The following is a 26,140-nucleotide window of genomic DNA, read 5'->3' as shown; positions in this document are numbered from 1 at the left end:
ACTGTAGATTGTCAAGCGTAGAGGTCTGCAATCAAGCAATGAGAGGCTTCTTTTGAAGGGAAGCTTTGCAAGGATCAAGAGACAAATAGTTAAGAGTGAAAGTACTCTCAGGTATGGCAAACATCGAAAATAACCGGACTAAAAGGGTCCGTCTTTGTGCGTGGGCACAAGCAAGGGACTATGGATCCCACATTGGCTACTGCAGTCACATCTGCATTTATAGGTGAATTCCCTGTGACAGGTCCCTCAAGTACGAAGAGCAAGATATGTGGAATATAAAGTCAAAAATCAATGTAATGGGATAGGGGCCTAAGTAACAGGAAAGCACATTCGGGCTGTAGGTAGCCAGGCCGGGAAAACCCTGGGAATTGAGTGTTTGGGCTAGGGAGGAGGGGGGAGGTTTTGCCAAAGAGAAAACTGGTGAATAGCCATCCTTTACAGAGAAAAGGACTTCCGCTGGACTGACGGGGAATTCTTCAACCCCACGGTTTCTGTGCACAGCCTCCTTAGCTGACAAAGCGAATGGCAAATAGGAATTCCTAGGGGCACCCTGAAAGAAAAACTAGGATCAGGTGAGTTTCTTGGGCTTTGGTGTATGCGAGAAATCTCTAGATTGTAAACTATGGTCAGGGAATGTGTCTCTCCCACGTGCTTAGTACAGTGCTCTGCACCTAGTAAGCACTCAAGAAATACCATCGATTGACTGTTCTTTTGTATCTGGTGCAGCCATCCTGTGGGAAGACTTTGGGGGTGGGGGTGGTGAGGGGGAAGAGAAAGTGTGTGTGTTTGCTTAGGTAGTGGGAGGTACTCCACATGAGCCCTAAAGCCACAGCAAAAACATTCCAAAAAACATTTGGAAAAAAAGGAAATATTCTATTAACCACAAATCAGCTGTCATGAGAAACCAGACAAGAGTTCTTAAAAAAAAATTTAATATTTACATAATCTATTATAGATACATAAATGGCACATCAAGAGTGTAAAAACCCTCATAAGCTAAGTTAAATTTAACAGAAAAATGTTGACAACGGAATTACTGAATTTTAGCAAAAACTATCAAAGTTTAAAGTGCAAATCCAATGTTTTCCACTAACCGAAAGGTCATATTTTATGAGGTTAGCAAAAGTAATGTGTCATACAATTTAAAGAAATTTGAATTACACGAGTATCTTATGTAAAATTTAAACACATTTAAACTTATTTTTTCCCTTTAGAAAGTATATCCATTCATCTATAAACCTCACAGATGGAAAGCCTACTTGAAGTCTTCAGGCTATGAGAAGCGGTTCGAAACAGAATTCGAAACAGATACATCGCTGATCAGGAAAGCTGCTTTACATAACATTTTAAGGGTTCACGTTTCTCTACCGAAGGATGCGATTAGAAAGACAAACCTCTTCATAGCTTGCGTTGGATGTATTTGCCTCTAGATGCTCTATAGGTTTTTCTTATTTCCTTTTTCTTTTTCAAACTCAGCAATCTGGTTAAATATATTGAGCAAGTTTTGAGGCAAGTTCTTTTTCACACTGCTCCCCGACTGCCCTTTGCCATTTGGTGAGTCGTCGTCTTCAGGTTCCGTTTTAGCACCGTCCTCATCGTTACTCTCCCTATCCTCAGATTCTCCCCCTTGATGTGAGTTCTCCGCTACCTGGCATTTTGGTGACTCACCCTGCCTGCTAGAATCATGCAATCCAGCGTTTGGGTGTTTTTTGTACTTTTCAACTGACCTCCATGAGTAATCCGATCCCACCGGGGAAGAGAAATATCTTCCTTGCCCGGGCTCCCACTTTCTATAAGGTTCTTTTCTTCCCCCTACTTCCCGGTCAAATTTCCTAGGAAAATAGATCTTGGCTTTGTCCTCGGAATTTCTACTGTAGGAGCCCGAGAAATCCTTTCTACTGGAGAAGTACTTTTCGGAGGCATTTGGCTTTTCAAATTTGCTACTGCTTGCCTGACTGTTGCAGCTCCCGGAGGGGTCCTTCGAGTCTTCCGACCTACCTCCAAAGGTCTCGACGATTTCAACCGAAGACGAAGAGAGGGTGCGGTCTCTCTCTCTCCCTTTCACCTGGGTCTTTTGATAAGTAAATCTGTCCTGCTTTTCCAAGAGCTTTTCCACCTCTTGTTTTTGGCTGAGAAAAGATGCCGAAGTATCGGCCGGAGGAGAGTACCACTCTTCTTTTCTAGTCTGATCTACCGGATAGGAAGGTTCCCTAGGCAAATGCTTTCTGGAATTGCGCGAGTCTGAACGGTTCCTTTTCCGTTTTTTATGCCTTCTGTGACCAGAGGAGGAAGAGGAGGAAGAGGAGGAAGAAGCCGGTATGTCGGACGAAGACACGCTTGAAGAGGAGGACGATCTTTTCCGTTTCTTCTTTAGCCTGATAAAAGGAGGTAACTCATGAGGGTCTCTCATCACCCACGGTTTCAAACTGCTTCCAAATTTCAGGGAAAGCTGTCAATAATACTCTCCTTTTTTTGTTTCATGCCAGTTCAAAACAAGAGCTGTGCCACTTTAGAGTCTCTAGATGCAACATCAGGAAAATAACAGGCTGACAGGTTGAATGACACACGCATCTAGGACTGGTCCGATTACTCAGGTGAGAGCTAAACTAGTCACCCGAGCTCTTGGTCTAGATGAGTGATTTACCCGAATTGGGGGTATTTCATCCCAGCTGCATTTTTCCCTCACTCACTCTAGACCGTAAGCTCGTGGTGGGCAGGAAACGTTTCTACCAACTCTGCCATATCGTTCTCTGGCAAGCGCTTAGTTCAGTGCTCTGCACATAGTAAGCGCTCAATAAATACGACTGAATGAAGATGACTCATTTCTTCTCCCATTTTCTCCTTAAATTTATAATAATCATAATAATGATGGTATTTGCTAAGCGCTTACTATGTGCCAAGCACTGTTCTAAGCGCTGGGGGAGATACAAGCTAATCAGGTTGTCCCACGTGGGGAATCAGTCTTAAATCCCCAATTTACAGATGAGGGAACTGAGGCCCAGAGAAGTGAAGTGACTTGCCCCAACAGCAGACAAGTGGCGGAGCTGGGATGAGAACCCATGACCTCTGACTCCCAAGCCTGGGCTCTTTCCACTGAGCCACGCTGCTTCTTCTCACACTCCCTCTCCCCCTTATCTTTTGTCCCTCTCTTCCTTCTGCCTCGTCCAATATTCCTTATTTTGACCATCATTCTACTTCTCTTTCTCGCTCTCCACTGGTCTGAAAGTAACCTGGCTGAAATAGCTGTGTTCTGCTTGTCTCCCCATTGGAGTTGTAGACCTGTCGAGGACGCGGGCAGTCTCCACTTCAACAAGATGACTCGGTCTTTCCCCGAGTCAGAAAAAGGAGCATGGGTTCCTATTGTATGAGGCTCTGCTGAAGAAAACGCAGGCCTGTACTCTCCCACCAAAATGTGCAATTAAGTCAGCCAACCTGGCTTTCCCATTTATAAGCAAGTGGCAATTACGTCAGACAGAACTAGTCCCTCATGGGAGTATTACCAGGGTTATTATAAAAATATACCGAGGAAGTCTTTCGTTAGCTTCAACCAAAGTTGAAATTACAGGCTAATGAACTTCCCAGAGCAATTAATGAATCTCTCCCATACTCGCCTCATGCTGTAAAGATGACATTGAAACCGGTAGAGACAGAGAGGGAAAAAAAAATGATTTACATTTTTCAAGAGTTATAGATGGTGGTTGAAAACCTAGCGTAAAAAATTAACCAAACAGTTCCCTGAAAATCCTAGTTTGAATATTCAGTAACTACACATGTGGTACAGAGTATTTTATAGTCCTTCAGCCTGAAATTAGGCAGCAGCTAACCAGGAAACATCACCAAATCACAAATTAGCAATAGTACTGATGACCTGATCGGAAGGTAGCAGTTGTTTTACTTACTTAATCTATATGGCATTGTGGCTCAAGTCAGTGGATGCTTTAAATGAAATAAAACATAATGAGTTTACCTTTTTTCCTCTTTTAAGAGCTTACGCAATTTTTCTGCACTGGTTTCTATTTTCTTTGTTTTCCGCTTTTCTTCTTTTTCAGCTTGCTTTTCTCTTAATTCCAAAGATTTCTTTTAGAACCCAGATATCAAAAAAACCACACATTAAAAATAACGGAACATATAAACCCCAGTTTTTTCACAAGACCACCCCCCCAACCGAGAGTAATATACCAAGATTCCCATAGATTCCACACCAGGAAAATATATTTAACAGGTGAAAGTTGATTGCATAGGTGTTTGATAGGCATTTATCATTGGGATGAGCAGTATAGTATCGTGGACCATATTGCAGTTTGCATCCCATTGAAAGAATTTTAAAAAGCCAGAAATGAAAAAAAAAAGAAAGCCATGGCATTAGTATCCATGACCACCACAGATTTAACAGGCAAAACAAACAGAACAGATGAGAAAATTTCAACCAAAAAATGTTCACGTGGATTTAGATTGAGGTGACGTTAAAAAAAAAAATATATATATATTTTATGATGAAATTGGAAAGAAGAGAGGGATTCCATTAAAAATGAATCAATATCGGATTGCCATGTTTGGATACAAACCATTTTTAATAACATCGCGGCCCAGTTGGATGCATGGTTTACATAAGCAATCATTTTCCGGTTCGTGGTTGGGGATGAGCAGCACCGGATGTCACAAACACAGCAGCAACGGTCCAATTCAGAAGAAAATGCATATGAGGAAAACACTATCATCAGTATTACAGGAAAAAAACCATGATTTACAGTTCACTGTTATTTGATGAAAAGCCTCCCTAAGGCCTACTACAACTGATAAACCATGTTGGAATTCTCCACCGTGACATTCTGACATATTTCCAGCTTTAGCACCTAGCAGGCAAGCTGGGTTTTTGCCTTAACCATGAGCCAACTGAGCATTATTGAGCTCATGTGACAAAATGGAGAGGGGCAGCTGAGACAATTTTGCATGGATAAAGCAGTATGTTTTGAAAAATTAGGTAACACGTGGAAGGAAGAAAGCAGCGTGGCTTATTGGAAAGAGACTGGGCTTGGGAGTCAGAGGTCGTGGGTTCTAATCCCGGGTCCTCCACTTGTCAGCTGGGTGACTTTGGGCAACTCGCTTCACTTCTCTGGGCCTCAATTGCCCCATTTGTAAAACGGCGATTAAAACTGTGAGCCCCACATGGGACAACCTGATTATCTTGTATCTACCCCAGCGCTTAGTACAGTGCTCTGCATACAGTAAGCGCTCCATACATACTAGTGAATGAAGAAACCATTTCTTCTACAAATGTCTCATATATTGTTAAATATATGTAAATATACATATGCTAGTGTCTGTCACCTCTTCTAGACTGTAAGCTCCTTATGGGCAGGGAATGTGTCTACCAAATCTGTTGTATTGTTCATCTTCCAAGTGCTTAGTACAGTGTTCTTCACACCCACTAAGTGCTCAATAAATACCATCGATTCAACCACTTCGTGCTAAATAAAAATAATGTATTCTTCCCGAAAAAGTTCACTATCCCAAACTTATCCATTTATTTACCTGGTGGACACTGAAAAAGTGTCTAAGAGAAAATAAAGAATCACCTGCATGTGCTTGTGAAGTTTCAACAAGGCATCCTCCGCTTCTTGAAAAGTCTCATCCAAAGTTAAAGCTTTCTTATAGTAACTCTCGGCATTTAATAGCTTATCTTCTTCTTCTAATCTAAATTTGAGAGAGAGATTTTTAGAAGCAATGAAAGATTGAAAAAAAACACCATTCGTTTACATAGGTTGGAGAGACAGAGCTGAGAAGAACCTGACCAAGGACTCTGTGAGATGAAAGTCTTGCTTAAGCAGTTGTCGATCCAAAAATACGGTGATGGTCTCAGACGCTGAAGTTTAACAAAATGCCTACCTTATAGCTAACAATATTTACCTCACTGTATTAGGAAATAATACTTTTTAAAGTAGTTTTGTTCTGAATCTAGTCACACATGCTAAAATGTCATTCATCTTGTGGGTATAGGGAGGGATGTTGGACTTTAACTTTATGAACGTGGATTTTAGTGGGAAATTAGCTGAATATCGATATTTCTATAGCAGATAATGTCAAGAATTTCAACTTAAAGATCAGCAGCAAATTTTTCCACGTTAAAACAACAACCAACTAGAGCTAGTAGTTTTGCATAGCTCTGAAAAACTTGACCATACATTCTGTGGTCAAATTTAGTCTATGAGAGGGTTTCTGCTTCAAAGCTTGGAGACATTAGTGATCTGTAAGAGAACAATCTATCACTGAGCAGAAGGTTCTGAATACTCTACTTTAAAGATGCCTCATAATTTAACCACAGCCTTAGCAAAAATCTACATTTTTCTTTGGATGTGAGAATGGCTAGGAGAGATCTAGGTATAGAAAAAAAGAAAATAAAGTAATAGAGGCATATATAGTGTTTCGTAATTTCAAACTGTTTTGAGCATATCACCTGGTTAACACACACCTAAACATGTTAGTAGACAATACCACTATACTTCCTATTTTACAAGTCTTTAACCTCGGCACTGTCCTCGATTCACCTCATTCATACAACCCACATATTCAATCTGTCACCAAATCCTGTCAGTTGTACTGTCACACCATTGCTAAAATCCATCCTTTCTTCTCCAATTGTTACTTTGCAATTCAACCTTGACTCCTACATCTACCTCCTCGCTGACCTCCCTGCCTCCCCCTTACAATCCATATTTCACTCTGCTTCCTGGATCATTTTTCTATAAAAAGTTCATCCACATCTCCCATTAAAGAACCTCCAATTGTTGCACACCCATCTCCGCATCAAACAGCAACTCCTTAGTGTGGACTTTAAAGCACTCAATCAGGTTGGTTCCTCCTATTTTACCTCACTGATCTCCTACTCCAACCCAGCCCGCACACTGCTCCTCTAATCCCAACCTACTCGAGGTACCTCAACCTCGTCTATCTCACTGCGGATACCTTTCCCAAATCCAGCCTCTGGCCTGGAATTCCCTCCTTCTCCATATACGCCGGACCACTACTCTCCCCACCTTTAAAGCCTCACTACGGTCACATCTCCTCCAAGAGGGCTTCCGTGACTAAGCCCTTTTTTCTTCGAATCCCTCTCCCTTCTAGGTTGTCCATGCACTTGGACCTGTAGCCTTGGATCATTTGTTATTTAGTCCTACAGCACTTAGGTACATATCAGTAAACTGTTTATCTACATTAATCTCCCCCTCTAGACTGTAAATTCACTGTGGGCAGGGAACGTGTCTGACAACTCTGTTGCACTGTAGTCTCCCAAGTGCTCGGTACAGTTCTCCGCACACAGTAAGCCCTCTATACATACCTCTGACTGACAGTAATGGAGTAAGTGCTTAGTGTGCAGAACACTGGACTAAACTCTGGGAAAGGTGGGTACAACTGAGAGAAAAAATCCACTAATGAACTAAACAGATGAAGGTCCAAAGTAAGCCAGTGACAATAAAATGCAGGAAGGGCCACTTTTATCCTGTATGGCCAGCAAAGCTAAGTATAGAAAGGCATTTTACAATTGAGACTGAACTTAACTGTCCGATTAAATCTAGGAGACAACAATTTGGGTTAAAGAAGAAGAGCACTACGTTTACAGTGGTTTCAACTCAAGAGAACAGAAGGTACTTGGCAAAACAAAAAAAAAAACAAAAAAAATAAACGTTCCTGGGGGCAACTTCTCCCCTTCACTGCCTCCTGCAAAATTAAAAAAAACACTGGGAAAAGAAGGCTAGGCAATAAAAGGATGAATTCAAAAGGAGAATCACATTAAAAATATTTCCTAACAAGCATCGACATCACCTCCAAGGGGTGTGCCACCAGATGGTACGGCAAGCCTGTGGCGGGCCCAGTAGCCCCCACATTTTAAGGTGATGGCTTGCCCGCGGGTGCTCACACTGCCAAATTTAGGACCTGTGCTACCCCTCCGGAACCTGTGCGCGGCCCCTCCCGCCTGCCCTCGGACCATTCTCCTCTATTTGCCAGGCCAACACCCGCTACTGGATGAGTGTGGCAGTTCCCTAGAGGTGGAGCTCCAACTCAACAGGGAAGGTGACTGCAGTGAAGCCAGTCCCTGTCCTGGGCCACTTATCCCAAACCGGCATGGCAAGGATTAACAGTGACCTTTCCTGACCACTCTCAGCCCCGAGAGGGATTTCTGAGCCGAAACACTAGCACTTTTCCTGGTCCTAACAACAATAATATTGGGATTTGTTAAGTGCTATGTGCCGGGCACCTTTCTAAGCCCTGGGGGAGATACAAGGTGATCAGGTTGTCCCACGTGAGGCTCATAGTCTCAATCCCCATTTTCCAGATGAGGTCACTGAGGCACTGAGAAGTGAAGTGACTTGCCCAAAGTCACACAGCTGACAAGTGGCAGAGCCAGGATTAGAACCCATGTCCTCTGACTCCTAAGCCCGGGTTCTTTCCACTGAGCCACGCTGCTTCTCAGCTACTCGAAGCAGATGTTAAAAGGATAATGACAACAAAATCACTTCTAAGTAATAAGTATAGTGCTTGGCACATATTAGGCACTACCCAAATACCACAATTATTATTAGAAACTCAATATATGACATTGCTGGATGGATGTTTGACCTGCTTGATAAAATCAGTGCTTCAGACACATCCCCTCTTGTGATTGGTGTAGGATTGTAACTATAATTCAGGCAAAAAAACCATACGCATCTGCTCATAACCACATGTTCCAAAGCAGTCAACACTTACTGGCCCCCTCTTTCTACAAGAGTCTGACAAAGGTATTTTCTTGCATTCCTATGGGTCGGGCAGTTTTCTAGCGCAACTTCAAAGTCTTCAATGGCTTTATTTAAACTCCCTTTGGTTGCATACCTTAAAGAGAAAACAGAAGGCACGAGTAAGTTTTCTTGTTAATGTCATAAAATTAAAAAGAAATGTTACTTTCCCCCCATCCACTAAAATATCTGTACTTTTACATCCTCTACTACTTATTATTATTATCGTGGTATCTGTTAAGTGCTTCCTATGTGCCAGTCACTGTACTGAGCGCTGGGGTAGATACAAGCAAGTCGGGTTGGACACAGTCCCTGTCCCACTTGGGGCTCCTCAATCCCCATTTTAAAGATGAGGTCACTGAGGCCCAGAGAAATAAAGTGACTTGTCCAAGGTCACACAGCAGACAAGTGGCAGAGCCGGAATAAGCACCCATGATCTTCTGACTCCCGGGCCCGTGCCCGGTCTCCCTTGAGCATTTCTTCACTTACTCATCTTTCCGTTCTCTTGTTCCTTCTACCTGTAAACTATTTTGTACCTGCCCCAGTGACTGGATATAAATTTCCCGAGAGCAGGGACTGTTTCTTCTGCCCGTGTTTATTCTCCCAAATCCTCAGTGCCCTGCAGCACCCACTGGAGAAGCAGACTGGCCTGATAGAGCACAGGCCCGGGAGTCAGAAGGACCTGGGTTCTAATCCCCACTTTGTCGCTTTGCTGTGTGACCTTGGGCAAGTCACTTCACTTCTCTGTGCCTCAGTTATCTCATCTGTAAAATGGGAATTAAGACTGTGAGTTCCACGAGGGACAGGGACTATGTCCAACCGGATTTGCAGATGTCTACCCCAGTGCTTAGTATAGTGCTTGGCACATACTAGGCACTACCCAAATACCACAATTATTATTAAAAACTCAATATATGACATTGCTGGATGGATGTTTGACCTGCTTGATAAAATCAATGCTTCAGACACATCCCCTCTTAGGCTGTGTATTTCTTGTGGAGAGGGATCTGTTGTACTGTACTCTCCCAAATGCTTAGAACAGTGTTCTACATACAGTAGACACTCAATAAATACCACTGATTGACTGATCACTTACAATGCCCCACGAGCGACCAAAGCTTCGACATTTTGTTTGTCTATTTCCAGAGCCTTATTGTATTCATTCATAGCATCCACGTGACGACCAACTTTAAAGTAATCCACCCCAATCTTCACACTGGAAAGGAAACATCTATACAGGTCACATTTCACAAAACAAGTCATCTTCTACAGTAATAAATTTATTTGTGATATACTTTCTTAGCAATAGAGGATAATTCTTCTGAAAAAGAAAAAAGTCATCCATACCACTTTAAAGCCCAGGAAGCGGACTGTTTCTTCCTCAATGCAGAAGCGAAATCTTCCTCGGAGAAATTTTTGCTACGAAATGGGGAGAACATTCCTAGTCAGTTGCACAGAAATGCCACTTGAAACTTTTTAACGCAGGAACGCGATTCAAAGTTGACCGCTTCCATGGATGAAAACTGAACCAGATCAATACTCGGAGATGTGCCTTCAATAAGGCTCTGAAGGTGGGGAAAGTAATTTCCCGGTGGACATGTGGAGGGACAGGGTGTTCCAGGCCAGAGGCAGGATGTGGTGAGACATTGGCAGCGAGACAGATGAGATCGAGTTACACCGAGGAGGTTGGCATTAGAGGAGTGAAATGTGTGGACTGGGTTGAAGTAGGACAGTAGCGTGGTAGGTAGGATGGGGTAAGGGGAAACCCTGACCGCTCCTTGGAATAATGGGATTGTGGGGAGGAAGGCTCCGTGATTTGTGTCTATGCGTGGCCCATCACCCTCCGCAAAGCAAGTTTGGCACTGCACCCTACTCCTGCGGTTCTAAAGCAGGCACAGGAGAGAAAGAAGTGAAGTCCTTTACTGCTTTCCTGCATTTACCCAAATGCATCTCCCCAACGCAGAAATGGCCCTGGTAAAGACGTCAAGGTAGGCCTTCTTTCCCCCAACAATTTTTGCTGCAGCGAGCCCAAGGATGAATGGAACAGATGTGGCCAGTGTCTGCCCCCCGTGTGAGGTCTTTCTTGCCCGGGGGACTCCCCTACTCCTCCTCATCCCCTAACAGAGCCATGTCAAACTCATGCCTAAGAACGGGCCACCCAAGTAATAATGCATTACTGGGCTGGACATTAAAAAAACCCAACTGCACAGTACTAAGAATCCATAAAAGATTACCAACCTATATCATCACTAAATAGGAAAGAAATAATAATAAGAATAAGGTTGGTATTTGTTAAGCGCTTACTATGTGCAGAGCACTGTTCTAAGCACTGGGGTAGATACAGGGTAATCAGGTTGTCCCACGTGAGGCTCACAGTTAATCCCCATTTTACAGATGAGGTAACTGAGGCGCAGAGAAGTTAAGTGACTTGCCCACAGTCACACAGCTGACAAGTGCCAGAGTCTGGATTCAAACCCATGACCTCTGACTCCCAAGCCTGGGCTCTTTCCACTGAGCCACACTATCAACTGTATATATTTTCGTTACCCTATTTATTTTGTTAATGAATTGTACATCGCCTTGATTCTATTTAGTTGCCATTGTTTTTACGAGATGTTCTTCCCCTTGACGCTGTTTATTGCCATTGTTCTTGTCTGTCCGTCTCCCCCGATTAGACTGTAAGCCCTTCAAACGGCAGGGACTGTCTCTATCTGTTGCCGACTTGTTCATCCCAAGCGCTTAGTACAGTGCTCTGCACATAGTAAGCGCTCAATAAATACTATTGAATGAATAAGTGAGCTGAAGGCTCTGAGATTTTCCTACGCATACAAAATTCACACGCGGGGCTTCCGTCGGGGTGGGGCGTTGGGCCAAGATTAGGGAAGAAAAGGGTGAGTGCGCGCTAGGATTAGAGCCAGAGGAGCCAGTGTTATTCAGGTGATTTTCTGCTCAGAGAGCCCACAGCAGCAGCAGCTGGAGAAACATATGGGGAACGAGATCCTCTCCGAGCCCCGCGGAGCAGACGTGTTCCTGGGTCTAGGGACACGGGGGTCGGTTCTCCTGCTGCTGCTTCAGCCGCCAGTTTCCGGGGTAGGGGCATTGCCTGTCGAATGGCCCTCGGAACCCTGGAAACCTTGGAGAGAAACAGCAGTCCGGTCAGGAGTGAGAGCTGGGGTGGCCAATAGAGGTAGGAGGTGGGTGTCGGTCGCCGTGACTTTCTCCTTGAGCAACATCTGAAGGCTGACACGCCTAACGGCTCCTTCCACGCTTAAAAGCCCCGGGCTGCAGCACCTGAAAATCCCATCTTTGAGATTTTCTTTGGATCGATAGCAGAATGCAAAGAAATAAGAAGGCGTAATTATACCTCTGAAGGCCTCTCATTAAGGATGGTGGCTTGGCTTCACTTATTCCCAGTTTTCCGAGAAGAAATTCAACTACTCCTGGATTAAAAAAGCCCAAGGAATGCTGCAGGACATTTTCATATGTCTCCAAGGAATTGCTACTTAGTTCGACACTCCGCCTTAAACAGAGACAAGAATACAATAAATCGGAAAGATGGCAGCAAAACCTGTTTCTCTAACTGGTTTACGGTCTCAGTTGTTCAGGCAGGGTTCACCTAGTTCACCCTCCTGAATAAATGCTGCCCACTCTTCTGAAGAACAGATATGTGAAGTATCTATGTGAGCTCATTGTGGGCAGGAATGTGCCCGTTGGTTATATTCTGTTCTCTCCCAAGTACTTAATACAGTGCTACGCATACGATACGCGCTCAATAAATACGACTGACTGTATTTTCAAAAGATATCTTGCTACCAAAACAGCTGAGGGGAGAGCATAGGAAGTATGGGGAAATATCTATTACTCAGTTGTACTGATCACAGCACTAAAAGAACTCTGATTCGCCCCCCTTCCCCTGTTCCACATTTAGAGAAAAAAGAATGGTTATCAGGGAAGCTAACGTCAAAACTGTATCGGTTAATTTTTGTGAATAATTTGCAGACATTTTTCCAGGGATTTTCTTTTTTAAGAGAAACCAAATATTACCTGTAGTGCAATGGAAGGTCTTCAGAGCTAATGACACCCAACTTAATACTAGATAGATGAGGTGGAAGAGAAGAGCTGTACAGGGACACTGCGAGTTTTTCATGATAACGGTCAATATCTTTGATTCCGGCTAAAAGGTAGAAAACGTCAGGCTTAATGTGTGAAAAGAGCGGTAGTAATAGGTAGCTTGCAAAAACAACTAAACATTAAGGTTTTTTAAAAATCAAGTTGCTTTTTTATCTATACTAAGAAAAATACATTACCTTGAATGATGTCACCGGTTTGGTAATACGATAAAGGATCACCATGGTTACTTTGAGAAGGCACTTCTCTTAATGGACAGAGTGCCTACAAAGAGAAGGTATCAGAAAAATATAACTCTAACCCTTTAAAATAAAATAAAATGTGCAACATGAAATTCCTTCAGCATTTCTCCAACGGAAGTTGCGAAGGATCTACATAAACTCCCCATGGGCGGGGATCTGCCTCTACCAACTAATTCTGTCAGGCTGCACTTCCCAAACACTTAGCACAGTGCTCTGCACGTAGGAAACGTTCAGTTAACACCGCCCATCTACCTCTCAGAGAATCAGAACTATGGTCTAGCCAGAAGAGTTTGGCATTGGTCTGTGTTTTGGATCCTTGCCTCACCTTAAAGGGAGTGGGTTTATATAGCGACTGAGCGCACCGTGCAGATGCAGTTGTCCTTGTGGGCTGCTGAGAAGGGACTAAGGATTTTCACATGACCACATGACATTTTACAAACAAAGCAGTTGGGTCTCATCTGCTGTGCGACCAAAGCCAAGTTACTTCATTTCTCTGTGCCTCAGTTTCCTTGGATGTCAAATGAGGATTCAGCGCTTGTTCTCCCTTCTCCTTAGACTCTAAGCCCCACGTGGGACAGGGATTGTGGTCAACCCAATTATCCCGTATCTATCCCAGAGCTAACTACAATGCTCGGTACGTAATGAGTGCTTAATAAATATCACACTTCTATTTATTACTAAGAAGTGTGACTTGGTGGAGTCTGAGGTCCTGGGTTCTAATCCCACCTCTGCCACTTGCCTGCTGTGTGATAATAATGTTGATATTTAAGTGCTTACTATGTGCAGAGCAATGTTCTAAGAGCTGGGGTAGATACAGGCTCATCAGGTTGTCCCACGTGAGGCTCACAGTTAATCCCCATTTTACAGATGAGGGAAGTGGGCGAGTCACTTCATTTCTGTGTGCCTTACGCTTCCTTCTGAAAAATGGGGGATTCAATACCTGTTCTCCCTCTTACTCTGTGAGGCTCACGTGGGACCTTGATTATCTTGTATCTAGTAGAGTGCCTGGCTTACAAATACCGCAGTTATTCTTATTACATCCATCTTGCCTTCTAAGGATGTGGAGCTCATTTGTTCCATTCCCTCCCCACCTCCATTATAGGAAGGGTGAGTAAAAAACCAAAGACGCAAAATTCAGCCATGTAGTGAGAAAGGTGAGAGGAGGCCTAATGGAATGGAGTGAACCAGGCTCTATTTCCATTCTAGTCTTTAAATAATTTAAATTCACAAATTTAACTTGGGGTACTGAGGGATGAAATTTACGTTACTAACGCACATCGTGTATTGGTATAGTTTTAATGTGAACAAAAAAGTTTGTTAAAGGCAACTGAAATATTGATAAAATGATGCTCAGGGAGGACCTGGATTAAACAGAAAGATCCACGATAATAAAATGCTATTGAATACAACTGTTACTCCAAGTTAAATGCCATATTTCTCCTTCTATTCATTCATTCATTCAATAGTATTTATTGAGCGCTTACTATGTGCAGAGCACTGTAGTAAGCACTTGGAATGAACAAGTCGGCAACAGATAGAGACGGTCCCTGCCATTTGACGGGCTTACAGTCTAATCGGGGGAGATGGACAGACAAGAACAACGGCAATAAATAGAATCGAGGCGATGTACATTTCATTAACAAAATGAATAGGGTAATGAAAATATATACAGTTGAGCGGACGAGTACAGTGCTGAGGGGATGGGAAGGGAGAGGGGGAGGAGCAGAGAAGCTGCTCTGCTCTGGGGAAGCAGCGTGGCGCAGTGGAAAGAGCACGGGCTTTGGAGTCAGGGCTCATGAGTTCAAATCCCAGCTCTTCCACTTGACAGCTGTGTGACTATGGGCAAGTCACTTAACTTCTCTGTGCCTCAGTTCCCTCATCTGTAAAATGGGGATTAAGACAGTGAGCCCCACGTGGGACAACCTGATTCCCGTGTCTATCCCAGCGCTTAGAACAGTACTCTGCACATAGTAAGCGCTTAACAAATACCAACATTATTATTATTATTATTATTAGCAGAGGGAGATGGGGGGAAAAGAGGGTTAAGCTGCAGAGAGGTGAAGGGGGGTCGGTAGAGGGAGTAGAGGGAGAAGAGGAGCTCAGTCTGGGAAGGCCTCTTGGAGGAGGTGAGTTTCAAGTAGGGTTTTGAAGAGGGGAAGAGAATCAGTTTGGCGGAGGTGAGGAGGGAGGGGGTTCCAGGACCGCGGGAGGATGTGGCCCGGGGGTCGACGGCGGGATGGGCGAGACCGAGGGACGGCGAGGAGGTGGGCGGCAGAGGAGCGGAGCGTGCGGGGTGGGCGGTAGAAAGAGGGAAGGCAGGAGAGGTAGGAAGGGGCAAGGTGATGTAGAGCCTCGAAGCCTAGAGTGAGGAGTTTTTGTTTGGAGCGGAGGTCGATAGGCAACCACTGGAGTTGTTTAAGAAGGGGAGTGACACGCCCAGATCGTTTCTGCAGGAAGATGAGCCGGGCAGCGGAGTGAAGAATAGACTGGAGCGGGGCGAGAGAGGAGAAAGGGAGGTGAGAGAGAAGGCTGACACAGTAGCTTAGCCGGGATATCACGAGAGCCCGTAGCAGTAAGGTAGCCGTTTGGGTGGAGAGGAGGGCGGATCTTGGCGAAAATGTAAAGGTGAAAGCGGCAGGTCTTGGTAACGGATAGGATGCGTGGGGTGAACGAGAGTGACCGAGTCAAGGATGACACCGAGATCGCGGGCCCGAGATACGGGAAGGATAGTCGTGCCATCCACGGTGAGAGGGAAGTCTGGGAGAGGACCGGGTTTGGGAGGGAAGATGAGGAGCTCAGTCTTGCGAGAGGAGAGAACAAAATAATTTTCTCTTAACTGGTATTTACTGAGCATTCATTCATTCCTTCAGTAGTATTTCTTGAGCGCTTATTGTGTACAGAGCACTGTACTAAGCCCTTGGAAAGTACAATTCGGCAAGAGATAGGCACAATCCCTGCCCAACAACGGACTCACCGTCTAGAAGGGTGGAGACTGACATCAAAACACGTGGACAGGCATCAACAGCATCAATATAAATAGAATTATAGATATATACACATCATTAATAAAATAAATAGAATTATAAATATGTACCCATATACACAAGTGCTGCGGGGAGGGAGGTAGAGCACAGCGAGTGAGTCGGGACGATGGGGAGGGGAGGAGGTACAGAGGAAAAGGGGGGGCTTATGCCTGGCACTTTACTGGATACTACGGGATAGAGACACTAGGTATTCAGACCATATCATCCTTGCTCTTTAGGAGCTAACACATAATGATGAAACAGAAGGATTGAGAGCACTGTTAAACGGATAACACTGGAAGACTGAGAAATTATGCTTAGTTACACAAAGCGACAATGGGATGGGCTGGCTGCCATTTTGAATTTCCTTTCCATCCTCTGATTTAAGCTCATCTAAAAGAGAAAAAAACAGTGATCATAAGAAGAAAATGACCGAACACGGAGAAACTTACTGTGATTTCTAAGTGGGATATATCTCTTATGATGCCACTGCCGAGACAAATCAACACCATGAAAAAGCCAAATTCACGGATCGAACTTATTCGTCCAATCACCACATCGCCCCGCTCAACATCTCGAAAAAACAGCTCCCTCCTGTCTACATCGGGGACCTCCATGAACTGTTCCAGGGGTGGCAAGACGGCAAAATAATCTACAACACATAAAATTGCAAAAGTTACGATGGGCTTGAACCCTCGTCGGGAATCACGTGAACTTCCCGGAACATACGAGGGGAATCTACCTTCATTTTCTTCATTTATTTCCGAAATAGCGGGTGCATCTGTTTTCCATGACAGAGCAAAAAGGAGATCTGCTTTTCTTGAAATGAACTTCTGAATTTCAAAGTTGTCAACTTTTTTCTCTTTCCTACAGAATAAAATGAGTCCTATTAACGCCACGCCGTTCGGTCCCAGTCACTTTGTACTCTGAGCTCCTTCTAGATGGTCAACTTGTCACAGACAGGGAACGTGACTGCTAATTCTGCTCTATTGTACTCTCCCAACCGCTTAGTACAGTGCTCTGCAAATAGTAAGCCCTCAATAAATACCACTGATTGACTGATACTTGAAATCTTTCTCTTGGTTCCCATCAGATCCAAACTCCTAATTATGACCATGGAGATCCAGTCTGCTATTTCCCACTTAATTCTTCTCACGGCGGCGTGAAACACAAAATGGACATCCTCAGCACTTTTTTATAGATGTGCATTCAATTATTTATCTCATGTATTCGAAAATACTTTTTTCAATGGTACTTGTTAAGCGCTTACTCTGTTCCCAGCGCAGTACTAAGCGCTGGGATAGATATAGTGGCAAGAGCACACCTGGGGAGTCAGCGGTCATGGGTTCTAATCCCAGCTCCACCACTTATCAACTGTGTGACTTTGTTCAAGTCAATTAGCTTCTCAGGGCCTCAGTTCCCTCATCTGTAAAATGGGGATTAAGACTGTGAGCCCCACGTGGGACAACCTGATCACCTTCTATCTCTCCCATTGCTTAGAACAGTGCTCGGCACATAGTAAGCACTTACCAAATACCATCGTTAGTATTATTATTACAAGATAATCAGGTTGGATGCAGTTCCTGGCCCCCATGGGGCTCCCAGTCTAAATAGGAGGGTGGATTTAATCCCCACTTTACAGGCGGCCGAAGCACAGAAGTTAAATGACTTTCTCATGGCCGCAGAGCAGACGCAGGATTAGAACCCAGGCCCTCTGACTTCCAAGCCCCTTGCTCTTTCCACTTGGCCACCCGGGTTCCGATGTCCTCCAAGCGCTTAGTACAGTGCTCTGCACATAGTAAGCGCTCAAGAAATACTATTGAATGAATGAATGTCCTTCATGACCTTGATATCTGTCTCTACTGTGACGATCTAAGTTACTTTGTTTTGTACTTTCCAAAAACTTGGTAAAGAACGCTGCAACAAGCAGCCACATAATAAATATTTCTTCTCTGGCCCCTGGGCAAGCGACTGACAGGCTGGACTTTTACCATGGGAAACTGGAGACCTCTGGAGTTTTCCAGAATAGGCGGGGAATGCCTCCCAGTTTTGGGACCTGGGGCGATTTAGCCCTTCCTTCTTTCCTCACAGTGATGAGAGATCAAGGAAGAGTTAAAATCCCCTAGGAAATCCAGGGCAAATCAGTACCTCAGACTCCACTCAAGCTGAATGAAATCCTCTGAGCCTTCTTGGTTTCCCCGCTCTCACTGGGAGCCTGTATTGGAATTCTGTTCCCTGTGGTTTCACCAAACCTTTTCTGTCCCCAAAGCATCTCCACACATCTGCTTGTAGGGCCCGGGGAGTCCCCTGAGCTGGGAGGTTTGACGGTGTTGGGCACCGGGGACAGAAGAACATTGCCAGACGCTTATTTCTCACTTTGGTTACTATTCTCCAACTGGGCAAACCTGACGGGAGTTCCAAACCACAACGGTCAGTGCTTATCGGTCTACGTTGCTCCGTCACTTGCAACCCTTATTTCAGAGCCACGGACGCGGCCCGGAGAAATCTCTCAACTGCTTCTAGACTTCTCAGAAGGGTCCAGAAGACTCTCTGGGCCTTCTAGGGCAGGAAGCTCGCCTCTAGTAACCGAATGTTAGGAGTGGGTTTAGCCAGGCGGCACTTGGGAGACACCAGCCTCTTTCCACTGCAGTCCATACACATCAGGATTATTACGATTCTGATTACTATTACTATCATCATTATGGGATTTGTTAAGCCCTTACTATGACGAGCACCGTTCTAAGCGTTAGGGCACAAACGAGTTAATCAGATCCGAGTCCCTGCACTGCTCATCTGCTTGTGGCCGCACTTGTCACTCAACAATCTACACCGCGAAAACCTCCAACGGTTATCCATCTCCCTCCACATTAAGCCAAAAATCTTTTCCATACAGTTCAAGGCTCTCCACCCCCTCTATTGATTTACCAAAGCTCTTCCTTTGCTACTCCCGAGCTCATCTAACTGTATCTCTTCTCCTGGCTCTTCCGTCTCAGAATTCTAGTTCATTTTGTTCTCCTGGCCCAGTCACTCAATCCTAATCCATCAACGGCATTTATTTAGCGCTTACTATGTGCACGGCACTGTTCTGAGCATTCGGGAAAGTACAATTCCACAGAAGTGGCAGACATGCTCCCTGCCCCTAATGAGCTTACGTTGTAGAGAAGAGACATTACTATAAGTAATGTATAATATATAATTTAAAGATACGTTTATGAGGGCTATGGAGTTGGGGCAAATATCAAAAGGTCACACATCCAAGTGCATAGATGACGCAGAAGGGAGAGTGAGCCAGGGAAAAGAGGGCTTAATTGGGGAAGGCCTCTTGGAGATGTGACCTTAATAATGCTGTGAAAGTGGAGAGAGCGGTGGTCTGGTATATATGGAGGAGGAGTTCCAGACTAGGACAGGGAGGTGGGAAAGGGGTCGGCAGTGAGACAGACGAGATCAGATCCCAATGAGTAAGTTAGTGCTGGAGGAGTGGATAGCGGGGTCCAGGCTGTAGTATGAGATCAGCGTGGCTCGGTGGAAAGGGCACGGGCTCAGGAATCAGAGGTCATGGGTTCTAACCCCGGCTCCGCCACCTGTCAGACGTGTAACTCTGGGCAACTGACTTCACTTCTCGGTGCCTCAGTTCCCTCATCTGTAAAATGGGGATTACAACGGTGAGCCTCAAGTGGAACAACCTGATTACCCTCTATCTACCCCAGCGCTTAGAACAGTGCTCGGCACATAGTGAGCACTTAACAAATATCAACATTATTATTATTATTAGATCGGTGAGGTGGGATGGGACAAGCTGACTGAGAGCTTTAAAGTCAATGGAAAGAAGTTTCTGACTGAGGCAGAGGCGGATGGGCAGCCACTGGAGGTTCCTGAGGAGTGGGGAGACGTGGAACAGTGTTTGGCACATAGTAAGCACTTAAACACCACCATCATCATTTGTGTTGATAAGTGATCTGCGCAGCAGTGTGAAGTACAGACTGGAGTGGGGAGAGACGGGAGGGCGGGAGGACAGAGAGGATGCAGATGCAGTAGTCAAGGCGGGATAGGATAAGTGCTTGGAACAGCAGAGCAGCTGTTTGGATGGGGAAGAAAGAGCGGGTTCTAACAATGCTGTGAAGGTAGAACCGACAGGATCTGGTGACGACGAACATGTAGGTGGAAGGAGGGAGAAGAGCCTAGGACATCACCAAGGTCACAGGCTTGTGAGATAGGGTGGATGGTAGCGGTGTCTACAGTGGCGGGGCAAATTAATCAGACTCCAGCTCTCCCCATCTTTAATGTCTTCCTAAAATTTCTCCACCTCAAGGAAAGTCTTCCCCCATGAATTCACAACATCATCATAATAATGCCAAACACCTATCATCAGTCCTTGTGCACATCAATCCTATTCTCGATATCCATGTTCATATTTATCTACTTTCTCTTTATATGTCATTCATGTAATTATCCATACATTCAATTGCTACTCCTTCTGTGTTTGGACTGTTCCTCCTTTATAGTTGTATTTCCTCCAGTTTTCACTACCTGTAAATAATTTCTGCCCATGCTATTGTACCAGAGAAGCAGCGGGGCCTAAAGTGGAAAGAGCACGGGCCTGGGAGTCAGAGGGTCTGGGTTCTAATCCCAGCTCCTCCACTTGTCTCCTGGGCGCTCCTGGGCAAGTCACTTCACTTGCATCAGTTACCTCATCTTTAAAATGGGGATGAAGACTGTGAGCCCTATGTGCGACAAGGACTGGGTACGACCCGATTAACTTGTATCTTCCCCAGTGCTTAGTACAGTGCCCGGCACCTAGTAGCGCTTAACAAATACCATTAAAAAAAGAAAACTAAAGCTCCCTGGAGACATGGAACACATCTTGCTGCCTAGTAGTCAGAAGGCACACAATAAGTGACCTTGATTGATATCGATGTCCTTACCCGTAGTCCCTAGAGCACAGAAGGCAAGCTCTAGGGAATCCTTTATAGGGAGGTGGGAACGTGGCAAGCAAGACGGGGTGCCGAAGAGGCCAGAAATGATTCATTCAATAGTATTTATTGAGCGCTTACTATATGCAGAGCACTGTACTAAGCGCTTGGAATGTACAAATCGGTAAAGATAGAGACAGTCCCTGCCCTTGGTCGGGCTCACAGTCTAATCGGGGGAGACGGACAGAAAAGAACAATGGCAATAAATAGAATCAAGGGGATGAACATCTCATTAAAACAATAGCAAATAAACAGAATCAAGGCGATGTACATCTCATTAACAAAATAAATAGGGTAATGAAAATATGGGTTGGGGCGCCTCGTCCACTTGACCTCCAAAGAAGTCAGTTACCCTATGGATAGACCTTCTGTAACTCAACATAAATATGTCGGTGTAACTATATTAAGCAGCGTGGCTCCGTGGAAAGAGCCTGGGCTTCGGAGTCAGAGGTCATGAGATCGACTCCCGGCTCTGCCACTTGTCAGCTGTGTGACTGTGGGCAAGTCACTTCACTTCTCTGTGCCTCAGTTCCCTCACCTGTAAAATGGGGATTAACTGTGAGCCTCACGTGGGACCACCTGATTACCCTGTATCTACCCCAGCGCTTAGAACAGTGCTCTGCACATAGTAAGCGCTTAACAAATACAAACATTATTATGCACCTGTAATTGACTGAGTATACATTTCTGGGCAACCTGGAACTAAGCTGTCTCCCCTCCTAGACTGTAAGCTCCTTGTGGGCAGGGAAAGGATGTGTCTACCGACTCCATCACACCGTACTCCCCCAAGCACTTATGTTACGACTGATCGATTCCTCCACCTTGATCGACGAACTGCTCCACCTTAGTTTGAGAACCCCTTCCCCATTCCCTGCACTGTTCTCACCCTCGAGACTGTAACTCGTTGTGGGCAGGGAACGTGTCTGTTATATTGTACTCTCCCAAGCGCTTAGGACAGTGCTCTGCAGGGAGTAAGCGCTCAAATAATACGATTGGATTGGTGGGGAAAGTTTCCATCTCCCCACATTACACCTGGCCAGGTGAGTATCGTGGGCACTCCCGGGCAGGCCTTTCACCAGCCCTCTCGGACCCGCAGACCCCGAATTGGGTTTAGGTCTGCAGCGTCCTCGATGGGGGGCACGGTCGCTTCCTTCCTTCCACAGTAAGTGCTTACTATGTGCCAAGCACTGTTCCACGTCTCCCCGCTCCTCAAGAACGTCCAGTGGCTGCCCATCCGCCTCTGCATCAAACAGAAACTTCTTTCCATTGGCTCTAAAGCTCTGAGTCAGCTTGCCCCATCCTACCTCAATGATCTAATAATAATAATGTTGGCATTTGTTAAGCGCTTACTCTGTGCCAAGCACTCTTCTAAACGCTGGGGTAGATAGAGGCCCAGAAAAATCGAACATCGGCGGGAATGGACAGGAACTTAAAGCCCAAAGTCAAATCAGTGAATTTATTAGGCACTTACAGTCTGCTCAGCTCCAGTCTAAGCTCTTGAGAGAGTACAAAACCTATCCAAACCTTAAGCTCGACACGGTAATAATTATAGCATCTGTTAAGTGCTCACCATGTGCCAGGCCCTGTACTAAGCGCTGGGGTGGATCCATGCAAATCGGGTTGGACACAGTCCGTTCCCCGGGGGGCTCACAGTCTCGATCCCCATTATTATGGTCACTGAGGCACAGAGAAGTGAAGTGACTTGGCCAAGGTCACACAGCAGACAAGCCCGACCCGCCATTCGCCTGCAACGGGCTCAGCCCCTTTTCTCTGTGACTTTGCTACAGTTCCCAGGCCTCAGTAACCTCATCTGTCAAATGGTGGGGAAGGGGGGGGGGGGGCGGGCGCTTAAGATTATGAGCCTCATAAGGGACGGGGACTTCGTCCAGCCTGATTAGCCTGGATCTTCCACAGCACATAGTACAGTGCCTGGCACATAGTGAGCGCTTAACGAATGTCACGAAAGAGAAGGTCGCTTGGGTGGTGCCGAGGACGGGCAACAAGGCGCTGGACAGGGGTGGGTGGTCCAGGCCCGGCGATGTCAGTTCATTCGTTCATTCATTCAATTGTATTTATTGAGCACTTACTGTGTGCAGAGCACTGTACTGGGTGCTCAGAAAGGCCAATACAGCAATAGAGAGAGACAATCCCTGCCCCCACCGGGCTTATAGTCTAGAGCGGGAGGAGACAGACATTAATACAAGAGGCATCAATATAAATAAAATTATATAGACATATACATAAGTGCTGTGGGGCGGGAGAGAGCGAAGGGAGCGAGTCGAGGTGACTTGGGAGGGAGGGAGCGCTGAGGAGTCCTCTAGACTGTAAGCCCGCTGTGGGCAGGGCCTGTCTTCTTTACTGCTGTGTTTTACTTTCCCAAGTGTTTAGTACAGTGCTCTGCACACAGTAAGCGCTCAATAAATGTGACTGACTGACTGAATGAATGAATGAATGAATGAAAAGCAGGGCTAAGTCGGTGGCCGAGGGAGAGAAGGATCGTTTCGACTCGGCCCCTCTGCTCTTCCCCCCACTTCCTGCCCCACAGCACTTGTGTATACTGGAACGTATCCACGATTCTATTTATTGACATTAATCCCTGTTTAATTGTTCTGATGTGAACCTATCTATAATTCTATTTATTTGTACGGATGTTATGGATGCCAGTTTACTTGTTTTGATGTCTGTCTCCCCTCTTGTAGACTGTAAGCCCAGTGTGGGCAGGGATTGTCTCTATTGCTGAACTGTATTTTCCAAGGGCTCCGTAAGCACTCTAAAAAGGACTGAAGCAACATGGCCTAGGGGAAAGAGCCCGGGCTTGGGAGTCAGAGGTCACGGGTTCTAATCCAGGCTCTGCTACCTGTCTGCTGTGACCTTGGGCAAGTCACTTCACTTCTCTGTATCTTGGCACAGAGTACGCGCTTAAATACCATCATTGTTAATATTATTCTCTGTGCCTCAGTTCCCTCATCTGTCAAATGGGGATGAAGACTGCAGGCCCCACCTGAGGCAACCTTGTATCTCCACCAGCGCTCAGTGGCAAGAGCCTGGACTTGGGAGTCAGAGGTCATGGGTTCTAATCCCGCTCTGCCACTTGTCTGCTGTGTGACCCTGGGCAAGTCACTTCACTTCTCTGTGCCTCAGTTCCCTCATCTGTAAAATGGGGATGAAGACTGTGAGCCCCACGTGGGACAATCTGATTACCTTGTAATAATGATGGTATTTGTTAAGTGCTAACTGTGGGCAAAGCACTATTCTAAGCGCTGGGGGGGGGGATTCAAGGTGATCAGGTTGTTAAATGACTCGCCCAAAGTCTCATGGCTGACAAGTGGCGGAGCCGGGATTAGAACTCATGACCTCTGACTTCCAAGTCCACACTCTTGCCACTGAGCCACGCTGCTTCTCATCCCAGTGCCTGTATCTATCCCAGTGCTCAGAACAGTGCTTGGCACATAGTACGTGCTTAACAAGCACCACTATTATTATTACTATTATTATTGAGTGCTTGGCACATAGTAAGAGCCTTCCAAATACCACAGTCATTCTTATTATTATTAGAAGAGTGCTTGGCACATAGTAAGAGCTTACCAAATACCACAATTATTATTAGAAGAGTGCTTGGCACATAGTAAGCGCTTAAGAAATACTGTCATTATTATCACTAGAACAGTGCTTGGACAGAATAAGTGCTTAACAAATACCAACATTAGCATTATTAGAAGAGGGCTTGGCACATAGTAAGTGCTTAACACATGCCATCATTATTACTATAATAATCATTACTATGCATGAATGGGGATGAACGAATGGATGGGGATGAATGAATGGATGGGGATGAATGGATGGATGGGGATGAATGGATGGATGGGGATGAATGGATGGATGGGGATGGATGAATGAATGGGGATGGATGAATGAAGATGGATGGATGAATGAGGATGGATGGATGAATGAGGATGGATGGGTGAATGAAGATGGATGAATGAGGATGGAAGGATGAGTGAGGATGGACGAATGAGTGAGGATGGATGAATGAATGAAGATGAATGAATGAGGGTGGGTGGATGAATGAGGATGGATGGATGAATGAATGAGGCTGAATGAATAAGGGTAAATGAATGAATGTGGGTGGATGGATGAATGAATGAGGATGAATGAATGAGCATGATGGATAGACGAATGAGGATGGTTGGATGAATGAGGATGCTGGATGGATGAATAATAAATGTTGGTATTTGTTAAGCGCTTACTATGTGCCGAGCACTGTTCTAAGCGCTGGGGTAGACACAGGGGAATCAGGTTGTCCCACGTGGGGCTCACAGTCTTCATCCCCATTTTGCAGATGAGGGAACTGAGGCCCAGAGAAGTGAAGTGACTTGCCCACGGTCACACAGCTGCCAAGTGGCAGAGCTTGGGGACGGATGAATGGATGAGGATGATGGATGAATGAATGAGGGTGGACGGATGAATGAGGGTGGACGGATGAATGAATGAGGATGTTGGAGGAATGAGGGTGGATGGATGAATGGGGACGGATGACTGAATGAGCGGGAGGGGGAGGGGGAGGGGGCGCGGGCGGCGCCATTACCTGCAGTGCAGCAGCGGCGGCGGCGGCGGCGGCGGCGGGGGCCCCCGCGGCGCGTCCCCCGCCAGGCCCAGCAGCGTGCGGAAGTGCGGGTTGTCCTGCTGCTCGCTCCGCAGCAGGGCCAGCAGCGACGGCCCGTGCCAGCCCAGCGACTGCCGGACCAGGTCCCGGTCCATGGCCGCCGCCCGCCGAGCCGAGCCGGGCCGGGCCGGGCCGGGCCGGAAGTGGCGCCGCCGCGGGACCCCGGAAGCGCCCCCGCCGCCCGCTCCCCCGCCCACCGGAAGTGCCCCCACCTTCTCCTCCCGGCCGGCCTCTGCGCCCCGCTTTCTCCGTTCCCAGCGGCCCACCGCGCCCCCTGCCTGCACTCCTAATAATAATCCTCTTGGTATTCGTTAAGCGCTTCCTATGTGCAGAGCACTGCTCTGAG

The 26,140-nt window shown here is 45.9% G+C and overlaps 1 protein-coding gene across 2 annotated transcripts; it reads right to left on the bottom strand.

The window, feature by feature from the left end:
* Window positions 1–915: 915 nt before the first annotated feature.
* Window positions 916–25,903, bottom strand: TTC14 (tetratricopeptide repeat domain 14). Of its 2 annotated transcripts, XM_029068009.2 has the most exons (12): window positions 25,717–25,903; window positions 16,904–17,028; window positions 16,614–16,813; window positions 13,076–13,160; window positions 12,813–12,942; window positions 12,133–12,288; window positions 10,116–10,187; window positions 9,865–9,984; window positions 8,743–8,865; window positions 5,577–5,694; window positions 3,968–4,077; window positions 916–2,375 (listed from the first exon to the last, which is right to left on the bottom strand). In XM_029068009.2, the coding sequence occupies exons 1-12, from the start codon at window positions 25,887–25,889 to the stop codon at window positions 1,436–1,438; spliced, it is 2,352 nt and encodes a 783-aa protein (XP_028923842.1). In that variant the 5' UTR covers window positions 25,890–25,903; the 3' UTR covers window positions 916–1,435. The 2 variants fall into 2 exon arrangements, with proteins under 2 accessions (XP_028923842.1, XP_028923849.1); XM_029068016.2 differs by lacking the exon at window positions 916–2,375 and having other exon boundaries at window positions 3,968–4,060.
* Window positions 25,904–26,140: the final 237 nt, after the last annotated feature.

The sequence above is a fragment of the Ornithorhynchus anatinus genome, chromosome 1 (assembly GCF_004115215.2).
Source record: "Ornithorhynchus anatinus isolate Pmale09 chromosome 1, mOrnAna1.pri.v4, whole genome shotgun sequence".
Classification (NCBI taxonomy): domain Eukaryota; kingdom Metazoa; phylum Chordata; class Mammalia; order Monotremata; family Ornithorhynchidae; genus Ornithorhynchus; species Ornithorhynchus anatinus.
The sequence above is the reverse complement of the archived record's forward strand: the minus strand, read 5'-3'. Positions and strand labels throughout refer to the sequence as shown.